Source organism: Ceratotherium simum, chromosome 29 (assembly GCF_057802395.1).
Source record: "Ceratotherium simum simum isolate JZ-2026a chromosome 29, ASM5780239v1, whole genome shotgun sequence".
In the NCBI taxonomy this organism is placed as follows: Eukaryota; Metazoa; Chordata; class Mammalia; order Perissodactyla; family Rhinocerotidae; genus Ceratotherium; species Ceratotherium simum.
Window position 1 is genome coordinate 8,389,825 of NC_141928.1, and position 21,495 is coordinate 8,411,319.

General features: G+C 55.3%; 2 protein-coding genes across 13 annotated transcripts in view; one reads left to right on the forward strand and one right to left on the reverse strand.

Annotated features, from left to right (window-relative positions):
* The first annotated feature begins 557 nt into the window (after positions 1–557).
* On the forward strand, positions 558–18,301 carry GOLGA2 (golgin A2). Of its 8 annotated transcripts, XM_087419008.1 has the most exons (27): positions 566–688; positions 2,150–2,266; positions 3,254–3,334; positions 6,405–6,521; positions 6,800–6,843; positions 6,950–7,013; positions 7,447–7,506; positions 7,688–7,768; positions 8,583–8,621; positions 8,866–8,928; positions 9,016–9,109; positions 9,208–9,314; positions 10,546–10,604; positions 10,917–11,058; positions 12,421–12,510; positions 12,617–12,724; positions 12,921–13,008; positions 13,385–13,722; positions 14,025–14,138; positions 15,057–15,281; positions 15,364–15,442; positions 15,676–15,764; positions 16,000–16,218; positions 16,310–16,412; positions 16,508–16,614; positions 16,683–16,851; positions 16,940–18,301. In XM_087419008.1, the coding sequence occupies exons 1-27, from the start codon at positions 608–610 to the stop codon at positions 17,155–17,157; spliced, it is 3,096 nt and encodes a 1,031-aa protein (XP_087275134.1). In that variant the 5' UTR covers positions 566–607; the 3' UTR covers positions 17,158–18,301. The 8 variants fall into 8 exon arrangements, with proteins under 8 accessions (XP_087275127.1, XP_087275129.1, XP_087275128.1 ...); XM_087419001.1 differs by lacking the exon at positions 8,583–8,621 and having other exon boundaries at positions 558–688; XM_087419003.1 differs by lacking the exon at positions 7,688–7,768 and having other exon boundaries at positions 558–688.
* A 629-nt stretch (positions 18,302–18,930) lies between these two features.
* The window catches only part of DNM1 (dynamin 1), a 43,087-nt gene continuing 40,522 nt past the window's right edge, over positions 18,931–21,495 (reverse strand). For 2 of the 5 annotated variants that reach the window (XM_014782191.2, XM_014782195.2), the window contains one exon: positions 18,931–20,198. In XM_014782191.2, the coding sequence (XP_014637677.1) occupies positions 20,126–20,198 (73 nt within the window). In that variant the 3' untranslated portion in view covers positions 18,931–20,125. Of the gene's footprint in view, positions 20,199–21,123; positions 21,161–21,495 lie in introns of all 5 variants that reach the window. The other 3 variants (XM_014782199.2, XM_014782192.2, XM_014782198.2) reach the window with 2 other exon arrangements.

Consider the following 21,495-nt stretch of genomic DNA (forward strand, 5'->3'; position numbering starts at 1 on the left):
AGGGTAGGGATCCTCGAGGAACGGGAGATTCTGATAGCGGGGAGTGTGTGGAGGACTGGACGGGGTCTCTGGAGGTGATCTCTGGGATGAGAAAGTCTGGAGCAAAGCTATGGGGAGTCAGGAAAGGGACTGTGAAGGGATGCGCTTTCCCCCTGCTGTCCGCTCCTGGCCCACCTCCTGAGCCCTGGGGTCCGGGGCCCCCGTCTCGGGGGGGTCTGCAGCGCTGGAGGGTCCAGGGCGAGGGCGGGAGAGCAGCCTCTCCGGTTTGCCAGGTAACCGGTATCCTGTGATGGAGACCAGGAACGGTCAAGCAGCGAGCTGCGCGCGCACCCTGTGAGATCAGGCCCCGCCCCTCCCCCCGAGGTGGGCGGAGACAGCGGCTGCGCGCGCAGCTTTCATTGTGATCTCACCCGTTCCTCCTTGCCTACGGCGACCTGGCCACGCCCCCTTCCCTTTCATCTTTCTCACCGGCCAATGGGGTGTGAGCATTGAGACCACGCCCACACCACTGTCTATAAATAGTCTGGTCCCGCCTTTTCTGGCTCAGTCGCACGGCTGCGCGGTAGTTGCCGGAAGCACTTCCGCAGTGGTTGCCGGGATCGCGCTGATGTGGCCCCACCTTCCCCCTCCCCGTCCCGGGATGTCGGAAGAAAACCGACAGATGAAATTGGCCGCGGCCAAGAAAAAGGTAAAACGTGCCGGGTCGCGGCTCCCTGACCCAGCCCGAGGCCGCTCCGACGGCCGGGCCTTGGCTAGAGTCTGTGCTGCCCCTGAGGCACACGGGGCGAGCCCCTCGGCGCCCCTTGGCGTCCCCCCAAAGTCTTTCTAGCCAGTCCCGCCCCCTGGCAGCCCAGCCCCCGCCCTCGCCCGTCGCCCCCGGGTGACTTTGGTCCGGTAACCCCCGGGACTCTGTGATCCAGGCTCGGCCCTCGCCTCCTGCCGCCCAGAATCAGACCTTCTCGGTTCCCCGGGCTCCCCGAGCTCCCGGTCTCCAAGCACCTCGGTCCTGGCCCTGCGCTTTCCTCCCCCCACCGCGGAGCGGCGACTCGGGCGGCGGGGCGGGAGGGAGGGGGGCGGGGGAGGAGTGGAATGTAGTGAAGTCACAATCCCCCTCGTTACTGTCATTACCGCCGCGAGCCCGGTATTTGATCTTACGACCTAGTCCCCTAGTGTTTTCATCCCCTTAACAGTTTCTTTGGTCGCGTCACAGATTTTCAGCTTGAAGGGGACTTCGGACTACGGGATCTAGATGGGAGTGGTTTCAGGGTCCCTTACTGTAGACTGTACCCCATCCTTAGACGTTGACAGTGTGAAAAGCCTACATCTCACCAGTGATCTCGAAACGTTGGCAACATCTCTGGGTGACAGTGGGGAGACTAGTTTTCTCCCAGGTTTCTACTCTCCAGAGAAACTTTCAAATTTTTAATCTGAATTCTCTACCTCGCATTCTAATTCCATATGATTCTGAGACCAGAGTGCCCCTCAGTCTGTTTTGGAGTGAGGTCTGCTTATCCTCTGTGGGACAGATCCCAGGAAACTGAACTTTACAGCTGGGAGTCTTCCGCAAATCATCACCTCAACATGGGATGCTCTGAGTGCCACAGGATAAATATGAGACTGAAGCGTCAGTTTTGCTTGATTCTCTTAAGAGAGAAAGCTTTTTACATTAATGTACTTAGGGGTGACATTTACGTATATTTGTAAGATTATAGTAGACTTCACTCTGAAATAGTGCTTGAGTTGTCCTCTTGCTGTTACATTCCCAGATTCACTAGGCGTGTGCCTTTGTGCCTTCTGCCATTGGGATACCTTGGTGTAAAAGTTTGAGAAGTACTGATGTGCAGCTCTGATAGACATATAGGAAAGGGCCCTGATGTCTGCTCACTTATATGTTTACTTTTCCATTCTGCCTCTGGTTTTGCCCCCTGGCAGCTGCTGATTCAGGCATAATCCCAGAAGTCAGAGTCAGAAGGTTGAATTCAAATTCCATTATTATTATTATTATTTTAAGCTGTGTTATCAGTCTATTTTTTCAGTCATTAACCTTAAATCAGATGACGAATATAAGCATATTTTGTAAACTGTAGAATAGGATGTGAATACAGGGGCTTATGGTTCTCATGAGTCTCCCTGCTTTTCCTTTATGCAGTTGAGGGAATTTCAGGAGAAGAACAACCTTGGTGCTTTCACAAAGAAGAAAAAGAAGATTAAAAATGGCAGTAGCCCTGAGATAACTACTTCTGATGATGGTCACTCTCCTGAAGATGTGAGTCTTAGCTGGCCAGGCATCTGGGGACGGGAATGCTCATGGGGCAGTAAAGGGTAGTGGTTAAGATTGTGGAAGGAAGTGTCGGGTACAGATTTGAATCTTCCCTCTCCCTCTGCTCGGCATGTGATTTGGCGCAAATTGTTTAAACTCTTGAGGTCTCTGTTTCCACATCAGCAAAATCGAGGTAGTATTGTCTTACTTACACTTAAGAAGCTTAAATGGGATTGTTGTTGTTTTTATATTAATCCCTTAGTCCAAGGCCTGGTGCAGAGTAAACGTTCAGTAAAATGTAATTGCTATTTGACTTGCTGCTCTGGTGATTTTCCTCATCCCTAGCCTCAGGGGGAGGCCATGCAGGCAGTGAGAACAGCCACTTACCCTCGTGCTCTCCCTTTAGGAAGCACCAAGAGACTCCCAGGGTATGGTGAAGAGAGCCCGGGCACTTGGATTAGGAGCCAATCTGAGTTGCTAGTCCGTTTTTGCCACCAGCTTGCTGGATGACCTCAGGAAAATCACTTTCTTCTCTGGGCCTCAGTTTCCTCATCTTGAGATGATCTTGTTGGATCAGATCAATGTCTTTACAGACTTGTTTTTTAGCTGTAGCCCCCATTGTTCCAGCGACCCCTTACTTGGAATTCTGGTTCTTAAAATGGAGATGGGGGTCTGGAGCCTTTCCAGACTCGCTAGCATCCTGGGCCTGAGGAGAGGGTCTCATGGATGTATTAAGGTGACTCCAGTCTATGTGACTGCATCATTCAGGGGACTTTTTCATCCGTTTGTTTATGTTGATTTCTGCCTTTGGCAAGGCAGCAAGTGGCTGTTTGGAAAGATGGCACAGGCTGTGGTATTGACCCCCTTCTCTCTTCTCCAGCATTCCATTGCCCTGAACCTGTCTCTTCTTCCTTTCCTGACTCTCTTGCCTCTCACTAAGCCACTTTTCTCTTTCTCCCCCTGCCCTTGTTTTTCCCTTTTCGCCTCCTGTAGATTCAGGACATTCTGAAGGTGCTGGTGTCCGACCTTAACCGCTCCAATGGGGTAGCACTCCCCCCATTGGACAATTGGAAGGTGAGGCAGTGCCGAGACCCCCCTCTCTGGCTTGCTCTCTCCCAGCTGTGCATGCCCGTGTGGCTTCTCTGGTTTGGGGGATACTTTGCCTCGAGCTTATTTTATGTTGCTGTCATTAACCCTTGGCCTGTTCATGTCTGCTTTTTCACCCGCTTGGTTGGTTGGGGTTTTTTTTTTCCTTCCCCCACACCGGAGATGCACCTTGAAGGTTAAAGGTAATTTGGGAATAACTTCCAGAGCAGGTGTGTGGCATTTGGGCTATTTGAGCCTCAAGTTTGAATGCCCAGTGGTGCTATCAGACTAGGAGAGATTCAATAAAACCAAAGCATCTTGCCCTCTGGGCATCTGTCCCCAAAAGACCAATAGACCACAAAACAGTTTGTGATTTTTCGAGTTGATTAATTCATTTTGGTTTGAAAGTAGGGAACGTAGAGTTAGTGAGGTTAACCAAACAGATGAATGACTAGGACATTCTGCCCCTATTCTCTTTAAAAAATCAACTGGGGGCCGGCCCTGTGGCTTAGCGGTTAAGTGCGTGCGCTCCACTGCTGGCGGCCCGGGTTTGGATCCCGGGCGAGCACTGAGGCACCGCTTGTCCGGCCATGCTGAGGCCGCGTCCCACATACAGCAACTAGAAGGATGTGCGGCTATGACATACAACTATCTACTGGGGCTTTGGGGGAACAAAAATGAATAAATAAAATTAAAAAAAAATAAAAAATAAAAAATCAACTGGACACTTAACCATATTCAGTGGGCCCTTGATAGCAGAGACACCTTGCTGGGCGCTGGAGAAAACAGGTGAACCAGCTGGGATGGACACCGAGGCAGGCAGGCTCTGCTGAAAGAAGTAAGGTGGGAGGTGGCATCATTCCAAATGCTCACCTGAGCAGAGGTTTGTGCTGAGTGGACTCGAGGCCGGGGGGGTGGCATTTGAGGCCAGTTTGAAGATGTGAGTAACGTTCATCCATACGGAGTGTGGGGGAAGTGGGAGTCCCAGGCAGAAGGCATGGTGCAGGTAATGGCCAGGATTATGAGCTCGCAGAGCACCTTCCAGAAAGGCGGGGAGTCTGGGATGCACTAGGCTAGGAGATGACCTCCTCCGGATGTGATGTTGGCACTTCCTCCTCAGTTAGCTTCCTCCAGGGATACCTGCCAGGCCGGAGGAGTAGGGCTGAAACAGGGCCAGCTCCTGTTGGAGATGGGCGTGGGGAGAGGGGCTGGGACGGGGCCCTGTTGGCTGGGTTAGAGAGTTTCAATCATCGGGACTGCTCACGCCCAGTCCGTCAGGTCTGTCCAGATATGGTAACTCACCTTGTCGACTCAGAGGAGACACCGAGTGGTGCAGAAGGGGAGCCCAGGCCTAGAGGAATCCTGAAGCCATGCCTGTGCACTCATGTTTGAAGATTCTCTGCCCGCATCCCTCTCTTCTCCTGGAAGTGAAGACCCAGATCCTCATATTCCCTTCTTGTTTTTAAATCCTCTCTATGTCAATAACTGTATCTCACTTAAGTTTTCTACGCCAGTACTGCAGGTCCGTGATTACAAGACCCTGGGCAGAGCTGGTAGCATTTCCAGAAATGGGGAATGATGGAGAAATACAAAAATTTTTAATAGAATGGGACATTTGAGGGGAGCGGACAATGTTTTGTTAATCCACACTTAGCTACAAGACTTAAAATGATGAAATAACTTGATTGCTCATAAAATAGTCATGTTTTGTATATTTAAGTCCTCAGAAAAATACTTTTTTCCCATCTGAGCTTTCTTGCGTCTCATTTAGAGATCAGTGGGAACCCAATATGCCAGGAGGAACCCAGAGCTTGCCAGGGCACGTGGCTAGGAGTGTGGCCACCTCCCCCAGAGTCTCATGCCCGGCCAGCTGCTGAACCCCTGCTCTTCCCTGTTTGATTCAGTTGTATAGGCTGGCAAGGCAACATCAGGTTCCAGGGCCAAAGATCACAGTGTGGACAGTAAACATGCAAACAGCTTGACTCCTCAGCTCCCCAGGCTCTGCAGCATTTGCTCAAAGGAGGGCAGTAGATTTGGGTTTTCAGAGAGCAGGGCTGAGGGCTCCAAAGAGCAGGTAGCCCTTTCCCCCGAGAGAGGTGCAACCTCTTCCTCCTGGACCCAGGCTCGCTGGCCAGGCCGTGGCTCCCTAGCACTCTTCGCTCATCAAGCTTTAGCTTGTCAGCCACCTTCCCCATCTCTTTGTCCTTTTGGCCTGTTGGACATTAGAGCTCCAGAGCCAGAGGCTTCAACTAAGTGTCAGGTCTGAGCCTGGAGAGAGGCTGGATGGGGCTCTGGTCAAGCTGGTGGGTCCAGTTGGAGAAGAGGGAGCAGCTTCTTTATGGTTCCTGGTCCTCAGTCCCAGGACTGTTCTCCAGGATGCTGCGAGTCAAAGGGTAGACATCTTACCTCTGGTTTCTCAGGTGGTTTCTTGAGTGGGAAGTGAGGAGTGAGGAGGTTGGAGGGGGGTACCTCCAGGAGCAGGGAGAGGATTCCGGTTGGACAGCTTCTTTCCCAGAAAAGGCCTGAATCTCTGAATCGGGCAAACATTGCCAGCGGTTGTGGGGAGGAGAGAAGGGAGGAAAGGAGAGCCAGAGAGGAAAGAGGCAGAAAGCTGCAGTGACCACATCTGCTTCTTCATCAGCACCACCCTCTGCCCAGCAGAGGCCCAGGGTGAGGGTCACTCAGGCACAGACTGGCTTTCTGGAAGAACGGTGCCTGCCTTCTCCCTGACTTGGCACACCTCCTTCCACCTGCTGTGGCTGCCACAGGTCAGAGCCTGGTCTGGTCATTTGCTGAGCCCCAGGGAGAACAAGGCCGTCATGTGTTCACAAAGGAAGTTGTGCAGTCCCTGCTTTGAGCTTTTGCTGTCCAGAAGGCTGCAGAGCGTCCTGAGGCCTGGACGAGCCATAGCCACACCCCAGGGTGGCTCCCAGCATGTGTGACTGTCACTCTGACTGCAGCAACACCTGTCCTACCCGCTCCGCACCCCTGCATCCATAGCAGTGAAGCGCCTCCTTCCCTGCATGGCCCCCTAACCCCCTGCTCTGTTCTGTGACAGGCGCCCAAAGACCGCGCCGCTACTGCTTCAGAACCTGCTGTTGACACTGTGTCACCTGATGGTGTCCCTTCCCCCAGTGCTAGTCCCCCCCGTGTCACTGGCATGGCATCAACTCAGGTTTGTGCCTCTTTCCCCTGGACCCGCTGCCCCACTGTATGTTTGTCCCCTCCTCCTTCCCAGAGGATCGTACCTACTTATGGATTCTCTTCCCCTTTTTTCAGGTAGCTTGGTTCCTAGAGCCAAGTGCCCTTCCCAAGGACTGGGATGGGGGAGGCCAAGACTCGGTTTTTCCTTGAGGTTTGGGGAGATGGAAGGTTGTCGGAAAGGATCACCCCACCCCTGGGTGGTACTTACTGGAAACTGAGTGACCACCTCATATGTTTCTTCCCAAACAGAACCATGATGCTGAACATGGTCCTAGTCCCATGGATGAAAGCATGTGAGTGTTTCTTGTGGGGGCAGCAGTCCCTCGCCTGAGGGAGTTGGGGCAGGCCCCTGCCCATGACCCCCCTATTTCCCATTGAGCCTCCTGTGTTCATCCCTAGATCCATTTCATCTACTGAGAGCCTGCGCCAGCTTTCTCAGCAGCTCAATGGTCTTGTGAAAGAGGTACCCCGGAAATTGGAGCCCAGACTGGGGGGTAGAGGGGAAAGAAAAATATGATAGAAAGAAACTGAGGCAGAGATTACCAAGAGGGAGGGAAGATCCTGGGACCAGCCGACTCAGCCGGATCATGTTTAGCTAGTCGTTATGTCTCTGAGTCTCTTCTTTGAAGCTGTACAAATGAAGGGGTTGGTCCACGAGATGCGTTACATCCTTTTATCCTACTGCAGAAAGCACAGGATGCGAGCTGCTTGGGAGGGGAGGGATGAGGAGGAGAGGAGAACCATGGGAAGTTGGCACAAAGGGGTTACAGGAGGAGGGGGCCAAGTTAGGTAGCAAATAAAATTTTGCCAGTTGATGGGGAAGACAGGCAGTTAGAGGGCTTAGGCATTGAGGGGGACAGAGAGCATCTCCATGTGAGCTCTTTGATCTCTCCTAGTCTACATCGTACATCAATGGGGAGGGCCTAGCATCTTCTGCTGATATAAAGAATCTGGAGGTAAGTGGCCCTGGATTATGGCCCAGTGACCCTGCAGGCCAGCCCCCCACCTCCTCCCACAGCCGGGGCTGGGTGCCCCGCTGCCAGCTGAGACAGCCAAGACACCCCCCAACCCTAATGATTGCTCTCTCTACCTCTCCCCCATCCCTCCTCCAACTCCTCCTCTCTGCATGCGCCTCAGAGCCGGTACCAAGAGCTATCAGTAGCCCTGGACTCCAGCAATCTAACAAACAAACAACTCAGTAGCAAGATAGAGGAATTGGTAAGAGTCCAGTGGGGTCCCCTGATTCTGTGCTGCCAATCCGGGGCTCTAGTTTCCCCTTGGGGCTCTGAAGAAAGGGGCTGGGGGCCCCTGGTGCCAAGGGAGAATGGGGTTGAGGGGGCTAGGTCTCAGCTAGAGGGACCCCCGAGCACGGAGCATGCAGCTTGGCTCTCTCTGTGGCTGCCCTCTTTGCCTACTCTGCTTTCCAGAAACCCCTGCTTGAGTCTTCTCCACACCTGTCCTGGGTCTGTGGCCTCTAAGGGAAGCACTAGCCTCACTGGTGTGTTTCAGCCCTGACTCAGCCCCTGATTTGCTCCGTCTTTGACCTTGGACGAGTCACCTCTCCTCCCTGGGCTTCAGTTTCTTGAGGAGATAGAATTAGAGGGTGCCTAAGGTTCCTTCTAGCTCAGAAAATGTGAGATTTAAAGGTCCTTTTTATTCCTGTATCCCTGCTACTATGAACAGAACGTGGCCTGTAGTAAGTGCTCGGTAAATTTTTGTTGAATGAATGTACCCTTCCAAATCCCGAGCTGGCAGAAGGGGAGTCTTTCCCTTCTCAAAGTCCATTTCTAGAGGTTTATCATTGTTGTTTCAAGGGAATCTGGATTCAGACTCTCGCTTCTGTAGCTATGAGCAAAACCACCTAAGACGCAAAGTTGCTTTGCTCGGGAACTTAAGGAGGGTTTGTCAGTTCACGGCCCCGTGAACTCTCCCTTTAAAACGCACTCCTGGCCCCTGCCCATCCCTCCTTCTTGGTCTGGGGAGCACGGTAAAGGGGACAGCGTCAGTCACGTTCCTTTGACTCTTCCTGCAGAAACAACAGAACCAGGAAACTTTGGATCAACTAGAAAAAGTAATGTGATTTCCTTGTCTGCCTGTGATGTGGCTGATGGGTTAGGGGGAGGACGCAGAGGTACAGGCCCGTTCTCGTCTTGCCTGCTCTCAGCCTGGAGAAACAAAGGGCCCCCTGCCCCCGCCCCATAATCTGGTGTCATTGGTGGGCCTGTCCTGGGCCATTGGTGGCATTCTGGGGGCATGCCCTTTGCTGTTTCATCTCCACCTCCTCCCAGTGAGATGTTTCTTTTCTTTTCCTGCAGGAGAAGAAGGAATTTAAGCAAAAGCTTGCGAAGGAACAAGGGGCTCTAAGAGAGCAGCTCCAGGTGAGTGGACTGTATGCTGTTCCCTCATGTCCCCTAGGGAACATTTCTTTTCCTCCTTTTCAGCACCGTTTGGCTTTTCTCCCAAAGGTTCACATTCAGACCATAGGGATTCTCGTGTCTGAGAAGACGGAATTACAGACAGCCCTGGCTCATACTCAGCAAGCAGCCAGGCAGAAAGCAGGTGGGAATCTAGACACCCTTTCGTCCTCAGCCTGGCACGTCAGCGGGCCTTCAGTGGGATTTCTTCTTTGGGCTCCATTTCTGCCTCTGTCATTCCAGGAGAGTTGGAGGACCTCGCGAGTCGCCTGCAGTCTTCCCGGCAGCGCGTAGGGGAGCTGGAGCGGACTCTGTCTGCCGTGTCCACGCAGCAGAAACAGGCAGACAGGGTGAGCCCGGCAGACTGCCCCATCCACTGGAGGCGACAGGGAGTGAGCCTAAAGGTTCCTTCTGCAGGATGGAGTGTCTTGCTGCCCAGAAGGCCACACAGGCCATTTCTCACTGCTTTAAAGTTGTATGGTTTGTTAGAAGCAACCAGGGATGAGTTGGGTTGGGTGTCGGGGGTGCTGTCTAGAGCGAGCATGACGCAGAGCCCAGAGCCTGAGTGCCAGCCTGCTCTCAACTGGCTGTGGGCCTTGGCCAAGTGCTAGGTGTTCAGGCCGTGAAGGTACAGAACAGGATTTTTAGTATGTCACCATGTGTGTAGAAAGGGGAGAAGTGTGTGTGTGATCTATATGTAAGAGGTGTGTGCAAGGATTCATAAAAACCTGGGGGAGAGGAACCGGGTGGCTGGGAGACATGCCACTTCTGTACCTTATGTCAATGTATCATCCATTCAAAAAGTGAACAAAAGATTACAATACAAATTTAATTTCTCCCCTCATACCTGCCCCCCGACCCCAGGGAGAAAATGTGAATCACACAGACCTGGATGTTCAGTCCCATCTCTGTCTAAGTGATTGTAGGCAAGCACCTTAACCTCTAACACTCCGTGTTTGTCACCTGTGAATGGAGATGGTAGTACCTGCCTCATGTGGTGACTGTGAGGATGAAGTGGGATTAGCATGTGCCCGTCAAGTGCTCAGCCAGGGTTTAGAAGTGATGCTGCTGCTGAAGCAGTCTGAGCTGCTGTCTCTGGGCCTCTGTCAGCCGTGGATTAGAACTCTTTACCTGCCTGAGTTCTGCCCGAGTTCTTATTAAAAACAAATGAGAGGGGCCGGCCTGGTGGTGCAAGCGGTTAAGTGTGCGCACTCCGCTGCGGCAGCCCTGGGTTCACCGGTTCGTATCCTGGGTGCGCACCGACGCACCGCTTGTCAAGCCATGCTGTGGTGGCGTCCCATATAAAGTGGAGGAAGATGGGCGCAGATGTTAGCCCAGGGCCAGTCTTCCTCAGCAAAAAGAGGAATGAAGAGCCCTGATGTTAGCTCAGGGCTGATCTTCTTCACACACACACACAAAAAACAACAAATGAGAACATGGGTTTGGAAATGCTTTGGGGAAATGTAAAGTCTGACTCAGGGTGAGGAGGTGTTGCCATGCAGTAGTTACTGTGGCTGCTGTCAGTCTGCCAGCTGCCTCTTCTGCCTGCCCAATCCTGACCTCGCCTTTCTGTATTTGCAGTACAACAAGGAACTAACCAAAGAGCGAGATGCCCTCAAGCTGGAGTTATACAAGAACAAGTAGGATGCAGGCCTGGGGGAGGGCTGGGGGCCTTGGGACGTGCTAGGAGCTGGGAGGGTACAAGTGAGCGTGGTGAGGAGGTTGGTCAGGTTGGGACTTGTGCAGAGCCAGGCTCTAGTCCCAGCTGGGCCACCAACTCATGCTGTGGCCTCGGGCAACTCATGTCCTCTCTCTGGCCTGCCACTTGTGACTCCTGGTCCTGGGGTCCCTTCCAGTGCCACTGTGGTTCTGTGGTGAAGGGAGGGGGTTGATCACCAAAGGGATCCTTTCTGTTCTTGATTCATGCCTTTCTCCACTGCCTCCGGTCATAGCAAAAACACTGAGGACCTGAAGCAGCAGAACTCAGAACTGGAGGAGAAGCTTCGAGTCTTGTTGACAAAGAAGGAGTCCCTGCAGCTCGGGATGGAGGAGCTGCAAAAGAAGCTGGAGATGTCAGAGCTCCTGCTGCAACAAGTGAGGGGCTGGAGCCCCAGGGAGTCGGGCCCATCCGGCTGGGGCCAGGGTCTTTCGGGATCATTGTGGGGGGACCTCCAGCCAGGAGATGGAAAATTTGGATCCTTGTTCTGGTCCTGCCCTAGAATCTTCCAGAGATTGATAAAAATCTACAGATTGGGGCCCTGCCCTGACCTATGGAATCAGAATCTCAGGGATAGGGCTTTTTGATTTTGATTTTTTAAAGCATCCTGGTTGAAAATCATTGTTTTATAGATGACAGTTATAAGGCTAGCCCACGCGTCTGTTTACTTCCTCTCAGGGGCCAAGCCACCAGGTAGTTAGGGTGCCTGGGTCAGAGGGCTCCTCCTCTTCAGTTTTTCTTCACACTGAGCAATACTCTGCCTGCATGTAACTTCCTTCCACTAGGGTCTTCCTTCCGGAACAACATAGGAAAAGTCTAATCTCTTTCCCAAGAGTCCTTCAGATGCTTTGAAAAGGGGGTGTATGTGGGTCCCCTGTCCTGTCTAAGATCTTCTCTGTGCTAAACAGCCCCAGCTCCTTCAACTATTTCTCATGCAGTCTGTCACCCTCCTGATTGCCCTCTCGTGGATGTGACCTGATTTGTCAGGCCTCCTCTCTTGGTCAGGCCCCCAGAGTGAAACATGAGTCTCTAGATTTGCTCTGGCCTGGGCAGTAAACAGAGAGCTCTCCTCCCCTCCCCTCCCCTCCCATCCCTCCATCCATCCACCCTTCCATTCAGGAAGTATTAATTGAATGCCTCCTTTGTGCTCATTCCTATGATAGGCAGTCTAATAAATGGCCTACAAGAGAGAGATTTAAGGTTGCTCTGAAGTTTGGATGGCTGCCCATGCTCTGTGACCCAGCCACCCCATTCCAGGACAGCAGTGTGTAGCCTTGTTCATTATAGCCATCTGAAAGGCCGTCAGTAAGAGTATGGTTAAAGTATGCTATATGCAGTATTGGACTACTATGCAACCATTACAAAAATTAAATATATCTTGTATGCAGCAAAGTGAAAATAAGTTGCAGAACCATATATGACACCACCCCAAGACAACACAACTGTAATGTGTACTAATTAAAGATGTTTGCATATATATAGAAAAGGGTCTGGAATTATACACACCAGATTGGTGGGATTAGAGAGCTAGAAGAAAGGTTGGGAGGACGTTGAACACTTATTGTTTGAATTGTTTACACTGAGTAGGAAATATAAAGCCTAAGGATATGGTATTAATAATATGAGGATAGAAATTTTTATTGACCCTGAGTTGTACGTTGACCCTAGCTCAGACTCGGGGGGGGATTGTGTGGAACAGCCTGGGCTCCCCAGATCTGACCTCATTTTTCGTCACCCAGTTTTCTAGTCAATCTGAACCCCGTGATAACAACCAGCAGTTACAGCAGGCTCTGGCAGAGCGGGCACAGCTGGAGACACAAGTGGTGCAGGTGAGGCTCTGCAGGGGAGGGGTGTGGAAGGAGGATGACCCCAGGTGACCAGGAGCAGGTGAGGCCCAGTGACAGCGCCTGCTAACTTCTGCGCCCGTTCTCGCAGCTGAAGGATTTGCTGAGGCAACTGCAGGTGGAGAGAGACCAGTACGCAGGGAATCTGAAAGAAGAGAATGCCTTTTGGCAGCAGAAGATGCAGCAGGTGTCGGAGCAGGTGAGTTGTGGCCTTCGGCCCCCCACCTTAGATCACTTGATCTTTCTGGGCACCTGTGAAATGGGAATCGTCACTTGCTGTGTGCGGTCAGAGGTGGATATGTGTGTTTTGTAGGTGGGGGTAGAGAGGGGGATGGTCACCTGGCCATGCCTCCATCCCTTCCCTCCATATGCTCCCCGACGTGTGCTTTGGGCAGATGCTCAGGTTGAGGGAGGAGAAGGAGCACAGTGTGAGCCGGGTGCAGGAGCTGGAGACCAGCTTGGCCGAACTGAAGAACCAGATAGGTGAGCTGGGGCTGGAGTGATCAGGGAGCAGAACTGGTGTCGGCGGGCTGGAGAAGGTGGCTTCGAATGCCCCAGGGAGGGGGGTAGATGGAAGGGCATCGTGGCCAAGGGAGAGAGATCTGTACCAGGAGTTGGCAAGTCTTGCAGTCTCTTTGAGCCTCAGTGTCCCCATGTGCAAAAAGGGGGTGGAGTGCCCACTGTAAAGAACTCGATTTGAAAGTGTCTTGACAGATTGAACATCATATGAATGTGAGGAATTATTAGCTAGGAAGCCAAGATTTGGGGCAAGGAGGCTGAGTTAGGAGCTGTGGACCAAGAAGAGGGCTTTTTGAGACTCCAAAGGCCAGAGGCCCTTATTGTATGCTCCCTTTCTCAGCTGTGCCCCCACCCCAGGAGCCCCCAGCAGGGCCCTCAGAGGTGGAACGGCGCCTGCAAGCAGAAGCTAAACAGCTTCGAAAGGAAGTGAAGAGCCTGGCAGGGCAGCTGCAGGCCCAAGTGCAAGACAATGCAAGTCTGAGCCGCCTGAACCGGGAGCAGGAGCAGCAGCTGTTGGAGCTGCAGCGGGCGGCCGAGTCGTGGGGGGAGCAAGTGGAGGAACACAAGCAGGTTCTGGAGGCCATGCAGAGCGACCGCACCACCATCAGCCGCGCGCTCTCCCAGAACCGCGAGCTTAAGTCGCAGCTGGCTGAGCTGCAGGATGGCTTCGTCAAGCTGGTGCGCAGCCCTCCCTGGCTAGCCTGCCCTTCTCCCTGGCCAAGGCCTTTGGTGCAGGGCAAGACGCTTAACCCCTCTGGGCTCTTGTTTTCCCACCTGTAAAATGGGGTTGGACGGACCTTATGTGACAAGGTGCCTATGAAGGCCCCCTGTGAGCCAGAGAGCCCTGCTCAGATGAATGTGGGGGAAAGGGGGTGATTTCCCCACCTGCCACCACCCTTCCCTGAGCTGTGGGAGGTGGACACCAAGTTCTGGGGTCTCCAGCTGCATTGGGTGGCCGCTGACTGCTTCTCTCTGTCCAGACCAATGACAACATGGAGATTACCAGCACGCTGCAGTCGGAGCAGCACGTCAAGAAGGAGCTGGCCAAGAAGCTGAGCCAGCTGCAGGAGAAGCTGGGAGACCTGAAGGAGACGGTAACTCCGGCCCCGCCTGAGAAGGGCTGGGAGACGGGCGCCAGCCTCCGGGGAGGGGACAAGCTTGGGCCAGGGATGAGCTGGGTGCCAGGGCCAGGACAGAAGCAGCTCCAGCCTGGGGGGACAAGTGACCCTAGAGTCCTTCAGGGTCTGTGACTACTTGTTGCTCCCTGCCCTCTGACTTTTCGAGGTGGGTAGCCCTGGGCCGCTAGAGGCATTGAGCCCCTAATCAGAGGAGAAGAGACAGTGGACTATGCGTGGCTCTTTGGCTTCAGCCCGGATTCTCGCCTCAGCCCCACTGGTCACTAGTCACTTTACATCGCTAAGCCTCAGTTTCCGTAGCTTAAAAAGGAGATTAGCGGAGCCGGCCCGGTGGCGCAAGCGGTTGGGTGCGCGAGCTTTGCTGCAGCGGCCCGGGGTTCACCGGTTCAGATCCCGGGCGTGCACCGACGCACTGCTTGGCAGGCCATGCTGTGGCGGCCTCCCATATAAAGTGGAGGAAGATGCGCAAGGATGTTAGCCCAGGGCCAGTTTCCTCAGCAAAAAAAGAGGAGGATTGGCATGGATGTTAGCACAGGGCTGATCTTCCTCACCAAAAAAAAAAGGGGGGCGGAGATTAGCATTTTCCTCATAGGGGTGTTGAGGATTAAATGAGCATCACACAGGTAAAGTATTAGGCATTTAGCCTGCACATAACAGATGTTGGTGGTACTCTGCTTTTCCACCAGTCTGTGCCTTAAAGTTAAAAGAGAGGGTTATTATGAGGTGTGAGGCTGAGTGAAGGAGGCCTGGGGCTCTGGGCAAGGGAGGTGGTGACTTAGGCCCTGGAGCAAGGAAGCCAGGGGCCTGGGCAGCAGAGGGGTCTCAGATTCTGGAAGCAAGCCACCACCTGCCCTCACTCCCAGGGTCTTCCCGCAGGTGGAGCTGAAGAGCCAGGAGGCTCAGAGTCTGCAGCAGCAGCGAAACCAGTACGCGAGCCACCTGCAGCAGTACGTGGCCGCCTATCAGCAGGTGGCCTCTGAGAGGGAGGGGCTGCACAGGCAGCTCGTGCTGCAGACCCAGCTCATGGACCGGCTGCAGCACGAGGAAATGGAGGGCAAGGCGGCGGCCAAGGTGGCCCGCCAAGAGTTGCAGGAGACCCAGGTGAGGGAGTTGGAGTGCTGGGCCCCTGAGTGGGAAGGCCTGCAACCTGCGTCCCTTCTCACATTCTTTCCTGGCCCCTTAGGAGCGCCTAGAAGCTGCCAACCAGCAGAACCAGCAGCTACAGGCCCAGCTGAGCCTCATGGCTGTGCCTGGGGAAGAAGGTAAGTGGGCCTGCCCAGAGGGAGAGGCCAGAGCCCAAGGACGAGGATGACTGTTGAGCAGCATAGAATTGAGTTGGAAGAGACCTTGAGGACAGTGAATCCTTTTCCTTTGGAGACTGGCTGGCCCAGGGTTACACAGTGAGGTGGGGGCTGAGGGGGCAGAGCCGGGCCCCGAGCTTTCTTCCTTTCCTCCCTTGTTGGGTTTTCTGAGGACCTCTGGCTGCCCCCAACAGGAGATGGACTGGATGGTGTGGAGAAGGATGAGGAGGCTCCCCGGCCAAAGCTGAGCGTGCCGGAGGACCTAGTGAGCCGAGAGGCCATGGTGAGCTGACCTCCCTGCCCCACCTTCTCCCTGCCTCTGTGGTCCCTCCCAGACACCCTTCCTACCTCTTGCTTTCTCTCCCTCTGACATCTCTTGACCCCCAAACCCCGCTGGGAGCAGTGGTCAGGAACCACCATTCTTGAGCCACAAGCAGGCCCATGAGGCCCTGAGAGGGAGATCTCTCTGCCTTCCTGTGTATCCCCCCACAAAGCACACCTGCACCTCTTGCCCACAGGTGGCCTTTTTTAACTCGGCCTTAGCCAGTGCTGAGGAAGAGCAGGCACGGCTGCACGGGCAGCTGAAGGAGCAAAGGAGGCGCTGCCGGCGCCTGGCTCGCCTGGCAGCCCCGTCCCAGCAGGAGCTGGAGAAGGAGGCCCCAGCCCCTGGGAGTGGGGGCGACAGTGTGCCTCGGGAGACCCACCAGGCCCTCCAGGTGGCCATGGACAAGCTGCAGGTGAGCGAGTCCTCACTGACGTGGGCCAGGGAGGGTAGGGGCAGGAGGGGCAGGTCGCTGCTGAGCCCTGACCCTGCTCTTTGGGCTGCAGAGCCGCTTTACAGAGCTCATGCAGGAGAAAGTGGATCTGAAGGAGCGAGTAGAGGAGCTGGAGCATCGCTGCATCCAGCTGTCTGGAGAGACAGACACCATTGGTGAGCAGGAGGGCCCGGGGCCGGGGCAGGGGAGCTGCGTGGTGGATCGGGGAGCCCAGCATCTGAGCCCTGTCTGCTTGCCCACCCCCCTGCAGGAGAGTACATTGCCCTGTACCAGAATCAGAGGGCGGTGCTGAAGGAGCGGCACCGGGAGAAGGAGGCGTACATTAGCCGGCTGGCTCAGGACAAGGAGGAAATGAAGGTAGGGGCTCTGACCATCTCTGCGGGCAGGGGCGGGGCAGGGGGGGTGCTGAGTGCCTCTCCCTCCAGGTGAAGCTGCTGGAGCTGCAGGAGCTGGTGTTACGCCTGGTGAACGAGCGTGATGAATGGTATGGCAAGTCTGTGGCAGCTGCCCAGGAGCCTGCTGGCGAGCCCGCTAGAGCGCCCCCAGCCGCCCAGGAGCTTGGCGCTGTCGACAGCCAAAACACCGCTCAGGATGGTGAGTAGAGGTCTCAGGAGGGAGGGAGGGAGGGCGGGCAAGGGAGAGCTGGCACATTGCTCAGAGCGCTGCCACTCTCTCTCCAAAGATCTCCACGAGGTGAGCCTCACCAACAATGTGGAGCCTACCCAGGCAGAGGCCCTGCTGGGCCAGGCTGCCCCTGAGAACCTCACTGCGCAGCAGATCATGCAGCTGCTGCGTGAAATGCAGAATCCCCAGGAGTACCCAGGCTTGGGCACCAACCCCTGCGTCCCCTTCTTCTACCGGGCCGACGAGAATGACGAGGTGAAGATCCTGATGATCTAAGCCTGACACAAGCAGGCAAAGCCTGGAGACTTGGGGCCGGGGGCTCTGCCCCCACCCTATCCTTGCCACTCCGTCCCTGCCACCCTGTCCCTGCCACCCCGTCCCCAGTCATCCTTCCCCAGTCACCCTTTTATCCCTAGACTAGCAAGATAAGACCCCTGAGAACGGGTATGATGAGGCCCCTGTCTAATGTGGGGAGAAAAAATGATGAGCCCCCTGTCGAATGTGGGGAGACAAAAACGTGTCCCCTGTCTAATGTGGGGAGACAAAATGAGCCCCATGTCTAATGTGGGGAGACAAAAGATGTGCCCCCTGTCTAACGTGGGGAGACAAAATAAGCCCCATGTCTAATGTGAGGAGACAAAATGATGAGCCCCGCGTCTGATGTGGGGAGACAAAAAGATGTGCCCCCTGTCTAATATGGGGAGACAAAATGATGTGCCCCCTGTCTAATCCTGGGAGACAAAATGATGTGCCCCCTGTCTAATGTGGGGAGACAAAATAAGCCCCCCGTCTAATGTGGGGAGACAAAATGATGAGCCCCCCCATCTAATGCGGGGAGACAAATAGGTGCAGACCCCTTGCCACCTTCCTTGGCCAGGGCTGTCTAATTTCTGGGCTATTAATAGTTCCAGAAAAACAAAGAGCCAGAGGCTCAATAAAGGTAGTTTATATAGCAGGCTGCCTCTCTCGGGGAGCAGGAGCTCCCTGGTGACCTTCTCACCCCCACTAAGCAGCCCTCCATTCAGAGGTTCTCGGGGATCCTCTATTCAGAGGCACTTTGGGGCACATGTGCCCCCCTTGTCCAGCTAGATAACTGGGCAGCACTAGCACAGGCCTTGGGACAATTGGGGCTCACTGAGGCCTGGCAAGGGCATAAGCTGGTGGCGGTGGGCTCCCTCCCCAGTGTATATACTGTATCTGTGTAACATTTTGTATATTCTGGAGGCAGGGCAGCCCCATGTATCATAGCGGAGGTTGGAGCTGGAAAATGGGGAAGAGGTTTATTAAATATTTGGGGGTGGGGGAAACTTATTTATTGATTTGTTTATTGATAGCATAGGACAGAGGAAGGAGGCGGGGACGGGGTTGCTCCCGGGTGATTCTACTCCTGTTTATTTCGGAATAAATGGATTTAGCCATACTGCTTGGCCTTGCGTGTTCCTGTTGCCTGTCACTGGGTCCTGGGCCCTGTGCCATGCGCACTGAACAGGGAGCGAGTCCTGCCAGCAGAGGGCAGGCTTTTGGACTGTTGTGTCTGAGCATGTGCAGCGGGGCTGTTAGAGATCTTCCAGGCCTGTCACCTGCATGTGGCTTGGTGAAGCCCGGGGGATCCCAGGAGGACTGCCATGGGGCTCCAAGGGGCAGCCCTGCTCTAATCGCCGACAGAAGCCTGATCTTCCCCGGGGAGGGAAAGCAGGGTGCCAGCACCCAAGAGTGCTAGCTTCCAGTCCAGGTTTTCCATTCAATCATCTTGCCCGCCACCCCCCCCCCCCCATACCTTCACAGCGCCGGACCCTGAGCCCCACATCCTCCCTGCAGGCTGAGTTGGTGCCCCTGCCCTCTAGTGGCCAGAACAGGGTTCGCAGAATGAGGATGGGCTAACCTCCAGGTGCTTTCCCAGGGGGCCTTGGAAAGGACGGGGCTTTTTTTCACCACTCCTTACAGTACCCTAGCAGGGGCTGGGCCCTTCCCCACCCCTGCATGCCAATGTTTAAACCTTCACCTCCCCCTGAGCTCCAGCGAGGACACAAGCCAGCAGAGGACACACTGTTCCCTATTGTCCAGAAATAGGTTTTATTCTCAGCCAAGAGACAGCAAGCCTAGTGGCGGTCAGAGAACCACACAGCTGCCAGTGCAGCACCCCCATGCGCGGGGGTCGGGGGGGGACGGGACAGGAAGGTGGCAGAGGGGGGCTGGCTGTCCACAGGCCGGGCATGACAGGGAGGCTCACTGGAGGTGGCACACTGTGGAGTGGGATGTCAGGGTGACAGTGTTCCCTTGTAGTTGGGCCACAAGACTCCTCAAGGACAGCATGGTGACCGAGTCCCAACACTAGAGGCGAGGCTGCGGCGGCCGTATACGTGTATATATATATCTGAGTATTTATAGATATTTATAGAACAGGAGCAATACCACAGAGGGGCACGAGTTTCACCAACGTCACGCCTGGATGTCAGCTCACCACTACAACAGACTAAGTCACAGATGAAGGGGAGGCTTTGGGGCTGGGGAGCCACTGTCACGTCACAGAACAGCCGTCCAGGCAGGCTTGCAAAGGGAGGTCTCCGAGGAGTAGAGGGATCTGGTTAGAGGTCGAAGGGGGGCCTGGGGCTCTCAGGACGGGATGGACTTGCCTGACCCGATCGGCTGGCAGTTGGAGAGAAAGCAAAGAGAGAGAACGGAGAGAGAAGGAGGGAGACAGCTGGTAAGGCAAGAGCAGCCGAGCCCGGCGGTGGGGGCGGGGGGGCAGGGGAAGAAGAGGTGGTGAGGGTTCAGGGGAGGTTTCTGGAATAGAGGAGGTAGATGAGAAAGGGAAGGTGGAAGGGAGCAGCTGGAGACGGGTGAGGGGCCAGACTTCACAGGAGTCGAGAATGGAGGCTGGGGTGGCCCTCCCTTGCCACGCACGCTGGTCTCACACACCACCAGGCAGTGCACCCACAGCTCCAGACACGTGCTCGGCCCCTTCTGGCTTCCCTCTTCTCTGGCTCCCTTGTCTTTCAACCCACTGGCCCAGGGCCACCCCTAGCCTCGGCAAGTATGGGGCCGTGAGCCCCATGCAACAGCCACCGGGCCTGATGGAGAAAGACAGGAGAAAGAACACTGCTTGAACCAGGAGGGCAAAGCTAAGAGGATGGCTGGAGGGAGCACTGGAGGCCCCTCTCGGTGGGCAGAAAGCCCGGGTGTCCTCTGAAGGGACCCTGGGGAGGCAGGGAAGGCAGGCAGCCGGATGCCAGTGGCCACAGGCTTATAAGTCTAAGAGGGGAGCCTCAGCTGGTCGGGGGACCGCAGGTCGCGTAGGTGAGGCTGGGCCCTTCCTGCTGGGGAAAAGCAGAAGAGCAAGAGTCAGTGGCAGGCAGGTTCACTGGGCGAGTTTTGAGGCCCAGCTGGGGTGGAACTCAGAGACGCTGACTTGCCCAGGTCAGCAGACGCTCTCGTCCCCTTGGCTGAAAAGTGTAGATCATCCCTAGGAGCAACAGGCCCAGATCCATGAGCCCACGGGCTGGCTATGGTGCTTCATCTGGGGCCTGAAGACGCTGCCTTCAGTCATGCACTAGCAGGCATGACAACCAAGGAGGCAGGGAAGGGGCTGTGTGACCCTGCCTCGCCTGTGAGGCTGGGTCTGGGCTGATGGCGGGGGTGGGACCCTCAGGCGTTCGGAAATCATTGAACAACCAGAGCCTTCGCCCCAGATCACTGCTCTGTTGCTGGCACCTTAGAGGCGGTGGGACTCTGACCTCCTCTGCCCTATCGTGGATTCGGTCCCCAGAGCTCCCAGGCTGAGAGCTGGCTGCGCCGCCCCAGCAGCAAGGCTCAGATTGGGGAATGAGTGTGGCACCTCAGGGTGAAATTCCAAGGCCTCTGGTAGCCTGAGTCCAGCCCCACACCCAACCCCCTCCACACTCCCTGCCCCTACACCATAAACCATGAGCTCTCTGCCCTCTCTGACGGCTCCAGAGAGCACCCATGTCTGCCAGCTTGGGTGCGGAGCCTGTCCCAAGAGCTCCCCAGGCTCAGCCATCGAGGTCTTGGGCAGGGGCACTGAGTCCCGAGGCTCGCTGAGAAGAGGGGTGAGAGAGCCAGCTGGCAGCAAGGACAGAAAGAGGAAGGAATAAGTCTGGAGCTGCAGGAGGGAGAGGGAGGGGAGCCTGGCTCTGAGGTCCCAGGTGCACCCCCCACTGTGGAGCTGGTGCAGCAGGGGGCAGACACACTGTTCATGCAGCAGGCCCAGAGGCATGTACCTACCGTGGCTGACGCTTCTCAGGGGTCACTGATAGTGATTCTGAAAGACAGCACGAAATCAACATGGCAGTTCACACGCACGGACGGGGCAGGCCTGGGGGTGGGGGACACGCACACGCACACGCCCGGGCGTGCACACACATGCTGTGAGGCCCCATGGCCCTGCATGCACACGCTGACACACATGCCCATGAACAACACGCGTACACCTCCCCCACCTCCCACTGCCCAGCACCCTCACTGGCCGGCACGTGCAGCACGGATCTGGGCATGCAGCCACACTGAAGCACACGCATGGGCTGAGTCACAACACAGAAGCTCGCCCACACACAGGAGGCATCTGCACCAGCTCCCTGTACACTCGTGCCTGGTGTG

Excerpts from the sequence above, each read along its gene's own strand:
- GOLGA2 (XM_087419008.1), top strand. The coding sequence starts at position 608 with ATGTGGCCCCACCTTCCCCCTCCCCGTCCCGGGATGTCGGAAGAAAAC. Across the intron at positions 13,009-13,384 it reads CGAACTGAAGAACCAGATAG|CTGTGCCCCCACCCCAGGAG; the intron begins GTGAGCTGGGGC and ends TCCCTTTCTCAG. Across the intron at positions 15,282-15,363 it reads AAGAGTTGCAGGAGACCCAG|GAGCGCCTAGAAGCTGCCAA; the intron begins GTGAGGGAGTTG and ends CTGGCCCCTTAG.